The sequence below is a fragment of the Lolium perenne genome, chromosome 2 (assembly GCF_019359855.2).
Source record: "Lolium perenne isolate Kyuss_39 chromosome 2, Kyuss_2.0, whole genome shotgun sequence".
Lineage (NCBI taxonomy): Eukaryota > Viridiplantae > Streptophyta > Magnoliopsida > Poales > Poaceae > Lolium > Lolium perenne.
This window is the reverse complement of record NC_067245.2, coordinates 258038456-258060156: the sequence shown is the minus strand read 5'-3', so window position 1 is coordinate 258060156 and position 21701 is coordinate 258038456. Positions and strand designations below refer to the sequence as shown.

Below are 21701 nucleotides of genomic sequence, written 5' to 3'. Positions count from 1 at the left end.
CGATCGCGTGGTCACAAACGGTCGATCTACGTTCATTTACGTCGCCCCCATTAGGGATACCCTTAGGAAAATCCAGTTTAGCCTCCGTGAAGAAAACTAAGAGAGAAGAAAATAAAAGAAGGTTGAACAAAGAAGCTATCAAACGTTGGAGATGGCAATTTGGCTCATAGGAACAAATACTCTCATTATATAAAATAATTAAAAAACAATTTTAAAAATGTTAAAAAATTCTGATAAAAATTTTGTGGTGTACATCGTGATATTCTATGTTAGTGCACAAATTTTCGTGGAGAAAAAATATTTTGTATGGCTTGTACAAAAAAGACAAAAAAATATCCTATACGTAGTCGTGTTATAGCATCAAAACTTGTCTTTTTTACAGGAGCCACAATTGTTTTTAGTTTTTTTTTGAAAACTTGTGTACCAACATAAAATGTCTAGATGTACATGTAAAAATTTAGTTTAGAATTTTTTGACACTTTCAAATATGGATTCACATAATGGGAGCATATGCTCCTATGAGCCAAAGTGCTTTTATCTGCAAAATTGTAACAACATCTTCAGCCGTCTCCGTATGGAGTTGTCGGCGTTGTGCTGGGGCCTGGGGCGCATGCGTGGGTGCGTCGCCCAGCCACGCCCCCACACACGACCTCCAGTAGCCAATTTGATAGAAATAAATTTCACAAATAAATAAAGCATAGTTTTCATCAAATATTCAACATAAATAAATTAACAAGTCTAACAAAGCAACCTCGTAACTTTGCAAGTTCTGGACCATAATTTGAAACACATACTAGGATTTTCTTTCGAGTATTCACAAATGCTCCACTAGATTATCATGTAGTTGGTGATGAGATTTTCTAACGCAATGATGCACCAAATACGGCTGACGGCTGGTGATCAACATCCACAAGAGGGTCCTGCCGGTGATACGGTTAGTGTCAACCACTAAATTCTCCCGCTCAATCTCAATGATTATGGTGTGCATGATCACATAAGCATTCATGATTTTCCACATCTGATCTTTCGACCAGCTAAGAGCGAGATATCGGACAATAGCAAATCATTGTTGGTGTATACCAAATGTATGCTCGATATCCTTCCCGCAAGCCTCCTGACACTGCAAACCAACATCTTGTCCCCACGTTGTCTTCACAAATGTTGACCATCTTGAGCAGATGACATCCACTAGGTAGTATTCCTTGGTGTACTCGTGGACATTAATTACATAGTTTACCAACGGAGCATGGCTTTCAACAAGCTTGGCGAACACATTCAAGCATTGTAACACGTTGATGGCATTGTAAGATCCATCGATACTAAAGAAAGCAAAGCCAAATCCTCGGATTCTGGTCTACCACTAACTCAAATACCACATTGCAAGATCCTTTATGACCTTTGTACATTTTTTTGCCAAGAAAATGGTTAGTTCTGACATATCCAATGTATGTAATCGATACTTTCAATCATTTCAGAAAATACTCTTATTGCCTTATGTGCTAGGTCCGAGCAGTGCCTTATGCATTAGGTGTTCTCAAGTTAGTCCAAACACTGCCACCACAGCCCTGCAAAACATGTACATGCACTGAATGGATGTCGAATGTGTATCACCAGAAGCTTCATACTCAAGCATCCTCAAAGCAACAATGCACTTCTCGGTTGAGGAAAACCTACCGTGACGGTATAGTCTTTCTTACATATGAACTAGTTGTCCTACTCTCTGAATGCCATGACAATCTTTATAAATAGCTTCCAGTTTGTCCTGAAATGGAGCCGAAAATACCATCTTGATCACTTTATACTACTAATCGTTGTTATTCTTCCAATACAAGCAACGATTAGTAGTATAAAATGATGCTAAAGTTCATATTAGTTCTGTTACGTATTTTTAGATAAAGTTTAAGAATGTTCGGATCTTCAATTAAGGGTTAACCAATGTGTCCAGTTTTCCCAACACAAACAAAGAAAAAAATCCAACATAAATCCAAGAATTAGCTTATTCGGTTGGCAGATAAAGCCTCATATCGATGTCACCAGCTCACAAAATCATCCAGGATCTCTGCTTCCCCGATTTGGGGGAGGCGTGAAAACTGGACGGCCGCTTGTCAAATTATTGATAGGTCTCACAAATGTATTCAGCAAGGCATATATTATCAACTGTCATGGTACGATGATCCAGAAAGAACTACTGAAATCTTTTTTTGCAAACGATCTGAAATCTGATCACCGGAGATGCATCAACGAGCAGAGATTCCTCACTTTCCCCATCCAACTCTGGGCTCGCTGGCCTCAAAGAGCTAGCGGCTGGAAAGGAAACATTGCATCGCACATTCTCATGTAGAGAGCAAAACAAAACAAAAAAAACATAAATCTAGAACGTAACATATACTAATTGGAACATCAATCCAATCTAGGCATTACAATATGGCACATCAGAATGCATACAAATACAAAATACTGGAAATGTGCGGTTCATAGGGTGTTAGGTGGGATCCCACCTAAATCCCACCTGTGGTGCAATTTGATTTTTCTAGTGCAAATTTTGCCTCAAATTTTGCACTAGAAAAACTAAATTGAACTAAAAGTGGGACTTAGGCGGGATCCCAGTTGACATCTTTGCGGTTCATACCCCAACATATCTTGACACAGATACGTCATGACAGCTTGGCCCAGGTGGAATGATCCATCTGTCCACACCAAAGGTCACACAAGTCACAAAAATACCAGGGTTAAAATTTCCTGTAGAAAAAGTTAGCCAGCCAATACATTGTGAAAAGAAAAGAGATCTTTCAGTATTAGGGCAAACAGCCTGGGAAGGGAACTTGTTAGCAGCATTAACTACTGTCAAAGAGTGGCTGGAAGTTTTAGCTTGGGCACACTACTTTCCTTAATATTCACTGTCGATACCCGCAGGTCCGATTGAAATTAGGTGAGCTAGCTACAATTTCAGCTGTCAGTGAGCGCTCCACAACAACTTAAGATGCACCATAAATGTTACATCAAGGAAACCTGCATTGTATATACTCAATACCATTAGAGCGACAGTTGTTGGAAACACAGCACCAAGATTAATTCAGCATCACATATGCGGTCATGGAATAATCAATGCACGGAATAACATTGAAACATGAATCGAGATCGGTTTGATACAAGCGATCAGGATAATACAAATTACTCCGTACTTCAGAAAAGCAATCCTGTATAGTAGTATAAACCAATACTCTGGTAAATCAAAGTACATACGTTAAAATAATATTATAGTGCACAAAAGTGAAGGTTGAATCAGTACTCTTAAAGCTCCCTTGACAAAACTTTTGGAAAATTGAGTAACTGTGCAAAGTGATCCTGTGCCAGTCCCTATATCAGCTATATTAAGTGGTCCATGATTGGAAGAAAAAAAGTCCCTTTTGTATAGTGCACTACAGCTACATGCAATGATGCAAAACAAAGAATAATGAGCAAAGGTACCTGATGAGCTGCTATTTACACAAGTTGCCTTATTACTTCCAGAGAGGGTAATCTGCCGGATAACTATTGGCAATATATCGTCCTATCTATCTGAGGAGGTATAGGTTTTATCTCAGTTCCAAGCTCCTGCTCAATCCGATATCTGCAACCAGATGAACATTTTGTCATGCCAGAAAAAGGGGTGATAGGAAAAAAGATATAGTAGTCTCACAAAAAGTTGCGTACAAGTTAAAGCGATCCTCATAGGTGATCAGATTCACAGCCAGGCCAAGGTGGCCAAATCTCCCAGATCTACCAACCTGCAAGTGAAAAAAATATTTTTTTCAATGCACTCGCAAACACAAAAAAGTGGTGTAAACACCATGGTGCAAATTTTCCATAACAATTCACCATGGTCAGTGCATAGCAGTACAACATGATAGTAAGGATAGAACATTATACTCCTGAACTCCTGATACGCAGGATGCATTAATTTTTTGTCTACTAAAATGAAAAGGTATTCAACATCATCTTAGTATAGGACTATTCAGCAAACAATATGCATCGCTACAACTCATAGTCATAACACCAAAATTTAAATGCATACCCTGTGGAGATAGGTTTCAGCGTTCTTGGGGAAATCAAAATTGATAACAACATTAACAGCTTGGATATCAATTCCCCTTGTAAAAAGATCTGCAAAAGAAAACACAAAAGATTAGAATCAGAAGACCAAAATGACCCATCCAGGTTGACAGAAAAATGTGTCAAGAAACAAAAAAAAAACGTTGACCAACGGGGGAATGATCCCTCCCTTGGCTATACGTTGTTAGGTAGAAATGAGACTCTCCCCGCGGATGGACGCTAGGATGATAACCCGATTAAAGTTCGCCCCTCCCGCGAAATTACCGCGTGATGGGGATTCGAACCCGGGTGGGCTGGCTGCGCACTCGCCTTGCCTTGCCACTGAGCTGGAACTCAGTTCTCAAATGTGTCAAGAAACTAATACACCGTAATCACAAATAATGATTAATGAATGAAAATGCGAAGAGCGCTGATTCTTTAATGTTTTCGTACTTGAATACTATTGATTTATAAATGAAACACTATTGTAAGGTCCACTAAACATTTCTTCTATTAAATGGAAACAGATGAAATAATCACTAATGCACTGTGCATTGAACATTTTAAGTCAGACCAATTGCCAATTCCCCGATCAATAGAGCAATTAAGTAAACATTTGCAGTGTTCAGCAAATATTAAATCAAGCCTAGCGTTCCAGGTTAAATTTTTGACCTTCCGAGCCCCTCCTTTCGCCATTCATTACAACAGTGAGGCCAAACAGGCTATATCTATGAAGCAAGCAGGTAACCGAAAAGTCAGATACTACTACATTTGCTGATTTCAACATGAACTGGGCTCCAAGAGGAAAAACATTTCATACACCTATTCTTTCTTCACTGCAGAAGCTCCTATGGTATATGGACCACAAGCAAGCAAGTCATGAAAAGCCTGAACACTTTATCGCATTAAGACAATAAATAAATCCTACAGTTTGGAAAAAGGAATAGATTCCAGAGCACTGAAGAAAATTAAATAGCTGTCCCTCAGTCAAAAAAGAAAGGCAGCGCCTACAAAGGTTAAAGGTATAGTTCCATACCTGTACACACAAGGTTCCTGCACGCACCATTACGGAAATCATGGAATACTCTATTACGATGATCTTGCAGCATTTTAGCATGGATGTAGAAGCAAGAGTAGCCAAGCTCTGTGATCTTCTTCGCCAGTAGTTCAACACGATTTACAGAGTTACAGAATATTATTGATTGATTAATTTGCAGCTGTATCAAAAAAAGATTTGGGAAACTTTGTCACATATTTTGATCAGACTCACAAAACGTGGCTAAACATGTAGGTATCAACTAGAAGAGTTCATGGAAAAACCTTGGAAAAAAGAGTATTCAGACAATGAACCTTCTGCCTTTCTTCAACAAAAGCATAGAACTGGGTAATGCCCTTCAATGTAAGTTCGTCCATAAGGTTAATAACATAGGGTTTAGAGAGATATTTGTCCTTGAAAGCCTTGACAGTCACAGGGAATGTTGCAGAGAACATCAGAATCTGTCGACTCGATGGAAGGTATCGAATTAACTGCTCCACAGAAGGTTGGAACTCGGGAGAAAGAAGCTTGTCTGCCTATAAGAAAAAACAATCGTGCTTGTAAGAACAGATTTTATTTATGGACGAACCTACAACGGCAGCACCAATGTAAATTAACCTCCTGAAGTTGGCTTTTATTTAACAAATTTATATTACATACATAATATAAATGAGCTTCGATATACTCCCAGCTGATCAAAATTTTCCATTTCTATTTATCTGTGGTTCATAAGACCGATTACAGAATAGTTGAGTAGCCTTTGGTTGCACGACTCAAGTTGGTCTGTCTTTGATCAGAAGCCCAGTTGATCATATTTTTCCATTTCTATTTATCTATGGTTCACTGTTTGCACAAGGAACTATAGTTGAGTAGCTTTTGGTTACACAACTCCAGTTGGTCTGTCTTTGATCAGAAGCCCCACTGAATTTCTGTTGTCCAACATAAAAATGTCTGGCTAGGCCCTTCCGTCAAAACGTACTGGAATTTATCCTTATGCCCCTTGGGAAATTGCTTAAGGCCCTTCTTGAGCACTACTCAGCCAGCAATTCTTCCACAGCATGCGGCAACCGCACACGGCGAGCAATTAACCACCACTGGCTCTGGCATGCACAACCCTCCCGTTCTCCCTTGTTCACTTGCCCTAAACAGAACCACACATCAATAGGCTGTGATCCGGACTTGCTACTGTAGACCTTGATTTCGATGACAAGGAACATGCCACAGTGGTCACGGATTGGCAGGCCATGTCAGCAGACCTCGTCGAGCGTCTTGAGGAGGTGTCAAGACCATGCACCATCATCTACACACTCCATATTACAAATCCAGAGAGACAAGCCAGATCTAGGCTGCCCCAGATCTGTCGAGGCCGCGGCGCTGTAACACCCTGGCCACCACCGGGCCAGGCCTGCTACCCTCTCGAGGATTTCTAGACTGGCCCTACAGAACAACACTAGTATTTTCTGGGCACTTTTTCCTCACTCGTGCGCACCCAGGATCAACTTCCCGTTCAGTCACCAATTCTCAAATCGCTCCAGGCCAAACACGCTTAACCTGGAGGCTCTTTGGAGATGAGCTTCCGGAAAAGAAGTTGCAACTTGTTAGTATGAGTATTCTATCAATCATATTAAGCCCTGGGCCAGGATGTCACAGGCACTCCCCTGTGTCAAAGTCAGCGTCACAGCTCTGCCTCCTTGGCTCCATGCTATACTATGGCTTGGTGCAAGGTTTCTTTGTGCTTGGATGCTTCTAAAAGGTCGGGGCCTCTCTCCTTAATCTAACTTTCGCTTTGATCAAACAACAGAGAAAAAGATCCAAATAGGTTGCGGCAGAGGTAGAGGTGACAGACACAACCTAAGAGATCTCTGGACAGAGCATTCTCTCGGGAGACCTCCCTCATGTATTTCAGCAGTACCAAGTTCCCATATGTTCCTAGTCTCCTAAGATGAATACGTAAATTGATGAAAGTTCCCTGCCGGGAATGTAGGACAAATCATCAAGTGGACAACTGACTGCGGGCATGATCAAATGCAAACCAAGTTTGGGTATATTATCAAAGGCTTGTCAACCTCAAGATATATCATCGATTCTCCCCATGTAAAAAGGCAATTTCTTAATCCAGTTAGTTTTGGAATGGGGAAGTGATAATGTGCCCCATGGTCAAGCAGGAGAAATGATAATCTGTCGATGACCAAGCAACAGATCTGCTAGTAATACATTTCTGTTTCATTTTCCTTCTGTGAAATGTAGGGTTTTGTAAAATAGATATAATAAAAGAAACACTGGCAGAATGCCATACCAAAAAAGTCCTTTAGAAAAGATCTACTGTGTATTACTTTAAAACACCAAGCAATGCAAAACTGCAACAAGTCCTAAAATACCTCATCCATAATAAGCATTGAACAGTCCTTCAGAATGCAAATGCCTTTCTTTGTAAGGTCCAAAACACGACCAGGCGTCCCAACAAGTAAATGAACAGGTTGATAAAGACGGACGATATCATCCTTTAGGCTTGTTCCTCCAGTAGTGACCATGACTTGAATCTTCAGGTGCTTCCCAAGTTCTTTGCAGACTTGTGACGTTTGTAAAGCCAGTTCCCTCGTGGGGACCAATATAACAACTGAACATAAGACACAAAAGGTTAGAGGTGTATGTTCATTTCAAACATGCTTACGTTTGATCGTTCATCATTGTATAATATTTATGAAGTTCCTGTACGAAAACACAGGTATTGGTCCAGAAGAAACCTTGAATAGCATTTTTGTCTTGATCAATCTTTTCTAGCGCTGGTATACAAAATGCGGCAGTCTTGCCAGTTCCATTTTTTGCTCTTGCAAGAATGTTGCTGCCGGTTAGTGCAATAGGAATGCTTTCTTCTTGGATAGGAGAAGGTCTTTCAAATCCTTTCTCATATATGCCCATAAGAAGTTCACGCTTCAGAAAATAGTCTTCAAATTCATTTCCCTTAGTTGCAGTGACATCCTGGTGGAGATAAAAGTGAAACAGAAGACACAAGTTTAGCAGGCAAATGAGAAACTTAAGAAACAAATACAATGATGCAATAACAAGATAAACTAAACTAGTCATTTAACTCATCCAACAAGGTGTTCTGGAGAAGAATGTAGTACAGTCTTTTTCAACATTCTGAAAAGAAACTTAAGTTTGCCACATGCATCATGATGTTCTGTGGCTATTGAGGGCATCAAATGATGAACTCAAAGCAACATGGGAGATTCAAATCTACAGCAGGATGTCGCAAATAACCATTACTATGATGATTTTCCTTCGTGTGTCGAACTGGGATACACTCTTTCCGTCCCATAATATAAGACGTTATTACCACCAATATAGGAGTATATTGGTTGTAATAACAACTTATACTATGGAACGGAGGGAGTAGAACTTAAAAAGTGAAAAAGGGTAGCCTCCCATAAGCCAAGAAAAAACCAAGTAGGATTGGCTTGTTCTAAGTTGAGAGCGCCATTAGCATCATGTGTTTTCCTTTGATGAGCAATACCGAAAAATCTTCTAATACTGAGATCTGACTGCAATGAGCATGGACATCAAAAACTATTACCCAAACCTAGTTCTCTTTGAAACTTGAGATAACCAGTATGTTTAAAAAAACCTTGTAAGACATCAATAGCTCAGTCAAATATATAAGATTGTGTCCCAAATCTTTACAAGAATGAGAGCTTGTCTGGCACTGACATAACAAAAGGAAATATTGTTATAAAAGGTACCTCTGTCTGGTAGCGTGTATCTGGAGGTGGGAGCTTCAATTGGGCCTTCCAGTCTTGCGAACTACAAAAGGATATACTCAATCCCTTAGTACCATTTTCCAGTATATATATCATCTATGTGTGAAGAACATGAAACAGTGGTAATTTTCTACTTAAAGGATCTTTGTGGACAACTCTGTTAGCAACTTCCAGAAAAAAAATCCAGGATATCCGTTTCAACAGACCATTTTATAGGCCTTTCCAACCACTAAATCGCAAAATGCAGCATCCAAGCAAAAGCCCTAGCATTGATTAAGTAACTTACTGGACACATAAATCATCTGTGTGGCAGTTATCATGGACAACAAAATAGCTATTTCTACCACTGACCCTGAGTGTCGTAAGCACTTACAAGCACTAGTTCACTCAATGCCAGGCCCTGCTCAATGCAGAAGCCCTGCAACATATTCAGTAAACAACTTCCACACCTACATATAGTCTCCAAAATATGCACAAGAGCATGTTCTTTTAGTTGCTCAGCAGTTACATCAAAACAGTCGAATTTAGATCAATAAGGAATGCCAGGCAATACACATAAATTCATGCTTAGAGACTGTAATTCCCTTATCTAGGAGACTAGTCGTCTAGTCCACTGAAAACACACAAACACTCACAGCGTTACCACCAAAAGTACGCAAGTCCCAAATTGCAGTTTCAGCCTATCTAACCCTGATTAATCCATATCAAATTGATATGCCAGTCCCTGACACCAAGCAAGTAGAGTACCACAGAAGTATCCAAGTCCAAGAATCACATGAATACAGGAGCGTCTTAAACCAATATATATATATAAAAAGAGGCAGCAAGCCTTTCCGCGCCTCTCTTACCTCAAATCGACGTCATCCGCAGCAGGCCGCGACTGCTGCTCGCTGGCTCTGGAGGTGCCCGCGGCCTCGCCAGCGACCTGATTCCGTCCAAGCCACTGTTGATGCTGAAGCTGCTGGTTGTGGTGCTGCGAGTGCCGCTGCATGTACTGCTGCAGGTGCCCCTGCGGCTGCTGCTGCTGCTGCGGCGGCGGCTGCTGGTGATGCTGCTGCATCGGTGGCGGGCCACGGCCGTAGAAATTAGGGTTCCCGCCGCGGCCGTTGCCGATCCCGGGAGGGAACCTCGCCCGCTGATCCATCGCTCAAGGTGCCTTGAATCTTCTACGAAAGCGAACAAGAACGGTTGTGCGACGGGAAGAGAGCTCTGGGCAGCGAATAGATCCGGCCGGACGCTATGATTTCGAGGGACGACTCGAGAGGCGTTGGTCGCTATCGCTAGAATTGGGGAATTTTGGGGGCGATTTCTTAACTTTCTCCCTGCGTTCTTGCGAGGGAGAGGCTGGGACAAGCTGGACGACGGTGGATTGGTGGGGAGCTAAAATCACGAGGGTGACCCTGCAAAACTCACATTTTGCCATTTGCCTTGATTTTACATTTTTTTACTTGTATTTTCGTCACTGTGGCAAGTTTTTTCTTAATACAGGAGCAAGGCCTAGCCTGAAATTAAGACTCACCGGCTAAACAAGTACTTAGACTGCTCATAATGGGAGTAATATAGCTAGTAACATCATCTCATGGCATGTTGGTGATATGGCATGCGAATAAATGAAGAAAGAAAGTGAGGTGGTAACTATGTTACCATAACATCACACACCCTAAGGCAAAATGAGTCTACAACATAATAAATGACACAATGTATGACACCACATATAAGTTATTCCCCACTATAAAGATAGTAACCTAGACTAGTAACATGGCATATGTTACTAGTCTAAGTTACTCCCCACTATGAGCAGCCTTAGCTCAACTCAAAATCATTGATTAATAACTCGAGCTAGGTTTATTGCCCAATCTATTCCCAATAAGTAACACGATGATATGAGTTATGTTGTGGTCCAATGACATGTAGTGGCCGTTGTAATACTTGATGTTGGTATATTCTTCCTATAAACAATGGGTGAATAAAGATGACCTAATAATTAAGAGGATAAATGTTGGTTTGTCATATTGCATTGTCCAGACCGAGCCAAGTTTCCCTTCATACACAACAAAGTGTCATGGCTGAGGGTGCTAAAACCAACTCAATGGTTAGGTGTTGTGTCGCGCACGCCATATAAGGGCTCCTTTGATTCAAAGGATTTGCATAGGAATTGTGTAGGATTTAGTTCCTATGAGAAAAATTCCTATACATGTTGTTTGATTCATAGGAACATATCGTATAGGAAAAATTCCTATAGGAATCTTGTAGTGTAATTTCTATAGGAAAAAAAGCATTAGCTCATACCTCATGGAAAAATTCATTTGCTACAATCAAACAAACTTCATCTTCCTATAGGTTTCAAGAAGACATGCCATTCCAATCCTATACATTTCCTATTCCTATGTTTTTCCTATCCTTTAAATCAAAGGAGCCCTAAAAATGGAAGGGAGCCTGATAGCGATCGATTTAGCATGTTCACGATCTGCTCAACCTGCTCCGCCCATATTCTTTCTAACGATCTAGTAGACTCATAAGCGGCGTGAAGTTCAAGCTATACACCATTGCTACTAGTGTAGTGCTGCTGGAGACCATGAGGGCATCAATACCATCGCAAGATCGACTCCCTGGTCTACTTAGACTACATGATCAAGCATGCATCCTGTAGACGAACATGGCATCGTCAATACAAGTGATTTGTAATACATATACCCCTCTATATCTATATTCAATGGGTGATCATGGTGTCGACAGTCTATGATATTGTGGCATTTATATTGTATTATTTCCAACATGTGCATCACTGTCTGGCTGCATCCTATTGTATTTTTCGACAAGTTCTTATCGACCGAAACCATGTATCAACAAAATGCTCTGCATAACAAGAATATCACATTTATTTTCGATGTAATACATTGCATGTTTTTATGTTGTAATTTCATTCCACCTGATTTTCGCCTTGTATAGTTGACAGGGAAAAGCAACATGCATTGGTCATGGGAAGAGATATACGAGATGTACATCAGAGTCAACAAAAATTGGTAGCACTAAGTATGAGCTTAATAAGACCTGAGTATCATGTTAAGCTGAAAAATGTGCATCGGGGTGGCCACATTTCCAGCTCGCTTAGCTGCAGGCCTAACTTTTTTGCATTGTGTTGGAGAGGTTCATCAGGTAAACTTTTTATCTATGGCTCCGCCCCTGGCTTCGGGCCCTTGATACCAGGTTTGGTAGCGGGTGCGAAAATATTGATTCATGAACCTATGTGGTTTGATGTTATGTGTAGGAATATAGGATTAGGCTATATTGAGATATATGGAAATTATTTAAATAGGAAAGATAGTTAAGAGATGAGTTGTGTATCCTTTAGATTATTGTCGTTTATTTTTATGCAATTCTTAGTAATTAGGGTTTAGTTTCTTACAAGTTGGTATCATATCCATCTATGATAGTGGGCAAAGAAATCAAGGTAGATGTTGTGGAGCAGATGATATCAACGCAAAGCATTTGGAGAACCTCACGTGCCAATGAGATGAGGACTAGGTGTTCCTCGGTTGGGCTGGTGCAACGCTTCACAATGCTCGAGCAACGCCTGACAACCCTCCCCCCCCCCCCCCCCGCCACCCGTTTTCGTGGATGCAGCAACCACCCATGACACCTGTAAGGGTATATTGCCCCTATGTGTGGTTTTGGTAATTAATGACAACCCCTATGGACTAATGTTTTCATTGAGTTTATATGAAGGAATATTCCATAGGTACTACTTGTACTCCATGTGTTGGATTCAAGTATGGATGCCATGAAGATAAAGGTATACCTTGTGTATTGGCATCAAGATCATCGGTATGAAGATATATATGTGATATGATCAAGAAGAAGAAATAAAGATGGAGTTCTTATGTGGAACTCAATATTAGCCATGCTCTATCTTATGTGAGTATGAGAAGATACAAGGTTGAGTTGGGCAAGTTCAAGATGAGCATCTTGAGTGAATCACATGCTTGAAGCTTGCCGTCCATTTGGTGATAATGGACATGTGAAGATGTGCATCAATGGAGCTTTCCCATCATAGTGTATGGGGGAGCATTTGTGAGTCTTCACAAAGCAACATTGATCAAGCGAGGCATTCCGGCTTGAGTGAAGCTTGAAGAGTTATCATCAAGATCGAGCGGGATGCGCAAGGCAAAGGTATGGCCTTGCTAGGTTTTCCTTTTACCGGTCTCAAGGTGGATGTTGGGAGACCGGATTATAGGATAGATAGCCGCACTATTAAGAGGGGCTTTCGGTTGGGTAACTTGATCACATCGTCTTAGGGAGCTCAATCCTTTGCATACTTTGCATATCCTTATTGCTTCTTGGTGTTTCTCTGTGTGAGGTTCTTGAGCTTGTTGCTAGCTTTACAACAAGCCCAAGTTCATCGAAAACGGAATCCGCATGCATCTTCTATTGCGTTTTCGAGGTTGGGTGATTTTACCGGTTATTCATGATATAAGGTTCTATCTTTTATATTCATGATAAAATCCCCTCCTACAGATTCTTGTGTTTTCACTTTCCATAGGATAGCATTTATTCTTATCTCTCAAACAAAATTGGTTTCATTCGAATCGGAGTTCGGGAGCATTTGTTATTAAAGAAAAGGTAAAAGAAGAAAAAGAAAAGGGCAGGGGCCAGCCGGCCGACCGGCCCACCCGGTCCACAACCGGGCGCCAACCGGACCGGGCCAAGCGCCGGCCCACCCGGTCGAAACCGGCCTGGGCACCTGTGCCATCCGGGCGGAGTCCCGTGGGCCTGGCCGCTTCCTCCGGCCCAGCTGCCGGCCACCGATCGGCCCGCCTTGCGCTGCCCCGGCCGGATCGGGCCACCCCGCCGGCCGGGCCTCAAAGCCCCGCGCGGCCCACCCCAGCGCTCCCCCACGCCTATCTGCCGCACAGGGCACTCGCCGCCCCGCCCGGCCAGTGGGCCGGCCCGACCGGGTGCCCAGCTGGGCTGGTCAGCCATTTTCGGTCGGCCGGCCTAGCAGCCGGCTGGGCCGCTTTTCTGACTGTTTTTTTCTGCCCGTTTTTTCTGTCTTTTCCCCCCCCCAACAGTTTTATTTGCTCTTGGGCTATAAATAGCCCTTCTTCCACCTTGGGCTAAGTTAGTTCTTCTATTCTCTCACCTCCATTGTTGCCTTTGAAGAACTTGCTCTTTGTAATATCCCAGTAATGGGGTTACAAAAATAGAGGAAACAGATGTGTGCATTGCATTCATGCATAGAAAATCTAGGGAATTTTCGCGCTTTAAAGTAAAACAGTCACAGTAACTGAAGTTTCACTAGACCTTGGTGGAATTGAAGTAGCTCATCAAGTCAAGCGCTATAAACCTCAATGTGACTTTGATAAAACCTTGTTTTGGGTAGAGATGATTTGATCTAAGGGGTTAGATCAAATGGAACTAATAACCAACACAACAACACTTTACTCAATGATCAACTACTTGATCTTATTAAAGATCACAACATGAGATTCCTTGCCATAACATATGAACATCCATTTAATTACAAACCAAGTAACAATAAAATGGAGAAACCATTCATGACTTATCTTTTCCATGTCTTAAAACTAATCCATGATCCTACCATGAAACCTCATGGTATTCGTTCCACTTCAACATTGGAATTATAACAAGGAGATCCACTCAAGAAGTATATATTCTTCTACATTCCAAATTATTATACATCAAACCTAGAGAAGTGAGAGTTCTATATTACTTATTAGAGGATCAATGATAAACCTTGAACTAAACCTTGGATATACATCCATCTATTCCAACCATCACCTTGAAGAGAAACCCTAGGATATTATTCCAGACCATCCCTAGAGAGAGAACCCAATTATATTAAACATAGATATTGATGATCACATCATTCTCTATGGAGGCTCCATAGGGGTGGACTAACGAGCTGCTCGGATCGTTAAGGCTCGGCTCATTAAGCTCGTGATTGTTAAGGTTCGGATCGTTAAGCTCATTAAGAATAACGAGTTGAAATCATTGTTCGGCTCGACTCATTATGTTCATGCAAGCGCTCGCGAGCAGCTCGTTAAGGATCGTTAAGGAGGCAATGAAAAACAAACATGTGTGCATTCCTTGGTGAGGAAGAGAGGAAACATAGTTTTTTAGATCCTAATGTAGGAGTTTCAAGCATGGTTAAAGAACACTATTTTGCTTGGTCCCTTCCTGCCAAATATTTGAGATAACTAAAGTGACTCGCAGTCAAAACTGGTGAAGCTTAGCTTGTTACCGATCTTAACGAGTAGCTCATGAACATAGTCAGCTCGATTGTTTAGCTCGTTAACCTTAACGAGCAAAAAATGATGCTCAGCTCGGCTCGTTAACAAAACGAGGCGAGCTCAAACGAGTCGAGCAAACAAGCACTCATTTAACTCGCCGAGCTTCGAGCTTTTTGTCCAGCCCTATATGGAGCCTAACCTTAGGTTAGTATTAAAGACCTTTCCAAATGAGAGAGACCAATCATACAAATCATAGCTTTACCTATTTAAGAATAGTGACAACCATTGAACTAAAGTATTAGATTTGCAAACCATTTCATCTTGGAGGGGTGAGATAACCAAATATCCAATTGGATAAGATAATATCCATGAGTTGATGAAATAGGGAGGAGACTAATCCAACTAAGTTAACCAAGTGGAATCTTAGCCTAGATATCTAAGTAAATATTAGGAGTACACCATAAACCCTAGAATAAGCCATTCCTATATGAGAGAACTCAAGCTATGGAGTTACACTCAAGATAGTTGAGGCAACACCTGGATTTGAGGGAGAGAACTATTCTTATAACCAGATGACCATGCCATCATTGTTGAGTAGAACCCTAGCAGAATACCTCTGGCATTCTCCCGGGATATAATCTAGTGAGACAACCAGAGTCATGTACACCCAAGTAATTATAAGAGGGGTATCATACCCTAGCTGATCCAGACAATACTTGATCATAGAAGTGAAAACCATTCCATTAGAAATACTTTAGGAAGCCAAACCTTGAACATCATAAATTGAGTGATGATCATAAACCCTAAGAATTGAGGTAAAGATATTAAGAACAAGTTGATCATGCCTAATCCATGATCATGCTCTTGAGGTATGTGAGAATAAGTTAAACCCTACTAGTATAAGTAGATCCCATTTCCACATGAAATTATAGGGAGATCACTAGTAATCAAATCTAGGCTTATATCCCAACCTTTACTTGTGAATCACTTGGTGATCATAAGTAGAATCCTACCATATCTATATTTCATAAATTACAGAACATCAGAAAACCTTAGAGTAAAACTCCATACTTAATATGGTGAGAAACCATCCATCCATATGACCAAAGTTAACTATAAAAAGAACTATAACAACTTTAGTTACTTTAATGATAGATTGAGGATAGCAATAGAAGTTAATTGGGAGAAGACAAAACTAATTCTCAAGTCCCTAGTAACTAAAGGAGCACATGAAATAATAAGCAAGTAACCACTTTATCATGCATTGGGAGAGTAAACCTAGCCAATGCAACATGGTGTCATCTCATATCTACAACCTAGCATTATATCTCAAACCTAGTTTGTGCATCACATGGGGATCACAAGTATAACCTAAAACCATGCCTAAGCTAAAATAGGAATAAGGGGATTGTCTAGCCAACCCTGAAATGAATCAAGATATCAACTTAAACTATTTTTCAAGGCATGCTATATAGGTGCAACTAACTACTGTTTCCAAATAAATAGAAGTCTAATGAGAGGAATAAGATCCATCTTAACCATTTTAAAAGAAAAGGTTTAGAAGATGAGATTAATACTGGAAGATAGCCTAAACAATTTTCCAAATCCTTAACAACCATGATCACATGAAATAAGGTCATGAGATCATATTCTTAAATAAGAAACTAAATAATGAGCTATGCCTTGAAAGTTGTTTCTTGCAAGGTAACACAAACCTAACTATCAATAGGTACTTAAAAGGGACTATTTGAAAATAGTTTGGACCACCCCAAATTGATATTGAAAATTATGACTATATAGATGCCCATTTCCAATCCCTAATAACATTTAATAAACAAGGGTGTCATTATACATATAAAATATTCGTAAGATCTTATATGAAGTTATATTACTATCTTTATAAACTCCCAAAAGGATCCATACATTTAAAATCCTGCAAAACAGATTTGAATTAAGACAGAATTCAAAATAGAAAATTAAAACAGAAAAAGGAAAATAGAAAGGAAGAAGAGATTGACTTACCTGGCCACGGAGCCCAGCAACAGCCCACCAACAAGGCCTAGCCCACCGCCAGAACCAACCCGACCCAAATAACGTTTCGATGCAAATAAAAAAAGAGGAAGAAGCGAAGCCACTTCTTCTTCCTCCCTGAGAACGACACGGCGGGGGAGCTCTCCGACCACGTCCCCGTCGTCGATAAGGATGAGCCCCGGACTCCAAGCCCAAGCCAAAACCCTGGCAACGAGCACTCAAATCTATCCTTATCCCAAATTCGAAGTGATTCGTGCCCAGTAGCTCTGCCTACATCGTCGGAGTATCACGACCATCGGCAACGCATGGCCGTCGATCTAGAGCCTCTCTCATGCTATAAAACCACCGGGAAGATCCCTAGAACCCTAGCTACCCGTGACGCCACCCCATTCCCTCTCTCACTCTCTTTATCTCTCACTACAACCATCACCATCGCCGGTCAGTTCTCCGGCGAACCATTGATTCTGACCACCCTAGCATGCGTGGGGTAGCTCAATCGACGCGCCCTACCATACAGATCATCCTGGAGGATCGACGCATCCAGGGGAGCCGGGAGGTGTCCGAATTTTGGCGTTCCCTTTCGCACGGGTTCGCCAGAAATGTTGATCTTGCCGTCGTCTCCAACCACCGTCGTCGCTGCCACCCACCTAGGAAGACTCAGGGTAAGATGGTGCGTCTATAGCATCCTTTAATTCGTCAAATAATCACGTGTAGCTCGAATTCGATACTTGGCCGGAGTTGCTCCGCCGCGGGCTCGTTCTCCGGCGAGGCTCCGGTGGACATTCGGGAAAACCAACCCCACCAGGAAACTCAGCGTGTCAAGGGGAGTGTGTAGATGTCCGATTCGCGTCCGGGGGTGCCGTAAATCGGCGGCGCCGTCGCCGGCTGACTCGCCGATGTGGAGTTGACCGACGAGGTGCGACCCAGCTCTATTTTGACTTGGTTAGGCCCTCGTGGCAGATGACCTGGCAGCGGACCCACCAGTCATCGACTGTGGGTGGTATCTGTCCGGGTGCACTTAGTCATTTTTTCTAGTTTTTATTTCAAATTCAACAATTGCTGAAACTTTGCAAATATTTAGAAAATTCATTATAACTCAGAAAAAATACAAATGAGATATCAAAATGATCCTAAAAATAAAATCTATCCAATAAAAATATAATATGAAATTTTTATTTTTAATAAAAATTTAGTTGTTTTCAACTTAATAATTAAGCCTTTTCCTTTAATTCTAAATGCAATTAAAATTCAATAATTAGGAAAAATTTCCAAATTAAATAAAAACCAAGAAAATAAATAAAGAAAACATTAAAACTAATTTTCTTTATTAACTATTTGTTGAATCATTTTTAGAGAGATTTAAACCCTGATTAATAATTACCCTAATTATTAATTGTTTAAAAATAATAAATGCTAAATTCAATATTATTTTTATTTTATTAATAACTTCAAATTTAAAATGAAGTTATTAATCATAGAACTATATGGTAAATAGTAAACCCTAGTTCCATAAGGAAAAAAAAACTAGGAACTCATCATTTCATGTGTAATCCTAAACCCTAAATTCATTTAGAAACCTAGCTCTATTATTACATGAGAACCCTAACTTGCCCCTAACCTAAACCCTAGGTTAGAACATGTGATCATGATACTTTAATTTCATTCATAGCTCCATAGTAGCAACTAAACAAATGCCAAGTCTTCATAAAATAATAGAGACACATCTCTAATACATTGGTATTACATGTGCTCATGCTTAGTTGATCAAATAGGACCAACCCTAGTTCCTATCTTCTGAGACACCAAACTTAGTTACCCATGCTTAGCATCACGCCAATGTGATGAACCGCAGGAGCAACTATGCCAAATCTTGAGCATTACCTAACCATGATCCACTAAACCCTACTAGTGTGGGATACTTATCAGCCATCCTATTTAGGAACTAACCATTCTTTACTTAGGGAATTAAATAGCAAACCTAAAACAACCTCAACATAATTGATATACTTCTTATTACTTAAGAAGTATGTTCTTCAAAAGTTATTCTTTTGAAGTAAATAAGGAGTAGCCATCAACCCTGCCTTATAGGACCTATAAACCCTAGCTAGCTATCACCAACAAGATGAACCAATCTTGATAGCAATCTTGTATGAATAATTGCTTAGAATGCCAGGCTTAACTCAACCTTACAAGCCCTTGGTGTTGATGAATCCAACTAGGTTGTGATCCATCTACTACTTACTCCAGAAACCAATTAGAACCATAGAACTCCACAAACCTAATTATCATACTTGTTCTTCATTAAAGAACATGTTCTTCAAAAGTTATTCTTTTGAAGTATATGATAATTAATCATTAACCATGCCATATAGTAATAAAACTGACAACTATTCTTTACATGTTAACATTATGCCAAATATCATTCTTTGTGTGCTCAATTGATTACTATGCTTTATTATCTACCTGTCCATGGTACCAAGTAATCCTACCTGAATAAGAACCTTGTTTGTGAATCACTCTAAAAGTGCAACACACCCTAAACCAATCATTACAACTCACTGATCCTAAATCATCGGGGTTAGGTCACGCTTAGAGCGATTGCATCTCATACTTATGCATTATTGCATCCTTGCCAATCTTATAAACATCGTCCTTATCGGACGATGATGCTATTTCAGAATTTGGAGTTATTGCGTATCGAAGACCTTGCCTGCATAATCTTGCAGTCAAGAAAGGCAAGTTCATCACTTGCTCATGCCATTTGAGTATTTTTACCAAATTACTTGCAAAGTACTATGTTTATCACTATTGCATATAAAACCAAAACCACTATTTTCATAACTATGAATATGACTATGTGGTGGGCAATGGAACCATGGATTGTGTTGATATGGTGGAGGTTCCATTGCAAGGGTTTATATCCATCTAGGATTAAACAACAAATGTCGTCCAGTGATTCTTGTGCCGTAATACCCGTGTTAACCATAAGATCCGGAGTGGAACGGAGTAGTCAAAAGTGTTTCCACCTCTCGTTCATCAACGGATGCTCATTACTGGGTGCACTTGATCTCGAGAGACAAGATGCAGGGGGGAACCCGTAGAAGTCCCCACGGTAATGAGGTCTATGATGGGTTCCAACTGCCGGCGTAGGAATGTATGGTAGAGCCCTGCATTGTCGTCGTGGTCGGGGTCCACCCTAATATGGGAATAATGGGACCGGCGTGGACCCAGGGTTGGAGATTGCAACAACGGGTGGGTGTTCGAGGTAGCGGAGGAACATGATTGGCTAGACCTTATACCGGGCCTCACACCATAGGAAGTGTGGACGGGAAACTCGAGCCCGGTTGGCACCAAGGATAAGATCTCTTATGGGTAAAGCAACACACCTCTGCAGAGTGTAATAAACCGTGACCTGTCACTCCCTGTTCCGGGATATGGAACTGCAAACGCTGCTGTAAAGGAGCTCCATGAAGTTCTAGTAAACCGGTGAAGGCTGACGGACATAGTTCTTCTGAATAAAAGCAACCTTTTGAAGAAATGGTTATGAAAACTTGCATTGGTATTAGACTTTCTGGTCTAATGTTGTAGCTAGTGCATTAAACACCTCTTTCCTATAATGAACTTGTTGAGTACGCTCGTACTCATCCCACTCTTAAATCCCCTGCTTAGATATGGAGGCATCGAAGGAGGATCTACAGTGCCACTCGAAGGCCGAGGAGTCAACAACAACTTCAAGAGACAGGACCCTGTCAGCAGAGTCAGATACCAAATCCAACAAGGAAAAAACCTAGTTTAGCCATAGAAGGGAACTAGCTTCCTAAACCTAGCTCCTATTTAGCTAGAATCTATTCTTAGCCTCTGTAGTTAGTGAAATACTCTATAAATAGAGTTCGTGATAAGACTAGACTACGAGTCGTTCTTCTGGAGTTTATTTGTAGTTTTACCTCATTGTAAAGTAGGAGGCTATGCTGATCTTATGTAACAGAGTCTGTATGTAATTCTATAGACATGCCTTGGACCCACATATGTTTCTGTTGTACCACTCTGAGCGATATAATACTAGTGGAACGGTGTTTCATTGGTGTTATATCAGACTTGCATACTACACCATGCAGTGGTATGCCGGGTCACCACAGTTGGTATCAGAGCAAATGCTTTGACCCTAGGATTAAAACCCTTTAAAGGAGACCTATAGGATTGGTAGTGTTTATAGGAAGTTGTCTTAGTCAAACCAAATACTACATATGACTTGAGATGGATATTCACTTGAGAATAATCCTGACACACTTGAGTCAACCTTTTCAATCTATCTTTTCTAAGTAAAGATAGTTAGCTAATCCCAAACATGTAGCACACCATTAAGTCCTTAAAATAGTAGATGAGTAGATCACAGTTGGTATACAATACATGGTAGTCCAAAGAGAGGATACAACCATAAGGAAGATATCCTATTGGAAGATGTGTACCAACACATGTTATGGTCAAGTAAGAGATATCCAGACCTGTAATAGGAATAATATCAAGTGATGAAGATAATTAAGATATCCTAATAGA

General features: G+C 40.7%; 1 protein-coding gene across 1 annotated transcript; it reads right to left on the bottom strand.

Moving 5' to 3' along the window:
* Positions 1 to 2366: 2366 nt before the first annotated feature.
* On the bottom strand, positions 2367 to 10236 carry LOC127335726 (DEAD-box ATP-dependent RNA helicase 6). Its single transcript, XM_051362453.2, has 10 exons — positions 9714 to 10236; positions 8848 to 8908; positions 7852 to 8086; positions 7486 to 7724; positions 5392 to 5643; positions 5108 to 5288; positions 4055 to 4143; positions 3694 to 3767; positions 3469 to 3610; positions 2367 to 3009 (listed from the first exon to the last, which is right to left on the bottom strand). The coding sequence occupies exons 1-9, from the start codon at positions 10007 to 10009 to the stop codon at positions 3532 to 3534; spliced, it is 1506 nt and encodes a 501-aa protein (XP_051218413.1). The 5' UTR covers positions 10010 to 10236; the 3' UTR covers positions 2367 to 3009; positions 3469 to 3531.
* Between the last annotated feature and the right edge of the window lie 11465 nt (positions 10237 to 21701).

Coding starts and splice junctions, on each gene's coding strand:
- LOC127335726 (XM_051362453.2), bottom strand. CDS start 10,009: ATGGATCAGCGGGCGAGGTTCCCTCCCGGGATCGGCAACGGCCGCGGC. Junction 4,144..5,107: donor CAGGAACCTTGTGTGTACAG/GTATGGAACTAT, acceptor TTTCTTTTGCAG/ATCTTTTTACAAGGGGAATT. Junction 3,768..4,054: donor CTGAAACCTATCTCCACAGG/GTATGCATTTAA, acceptor TTTCACTTGCAG/GTTGGTAGATCTGGGAGATT.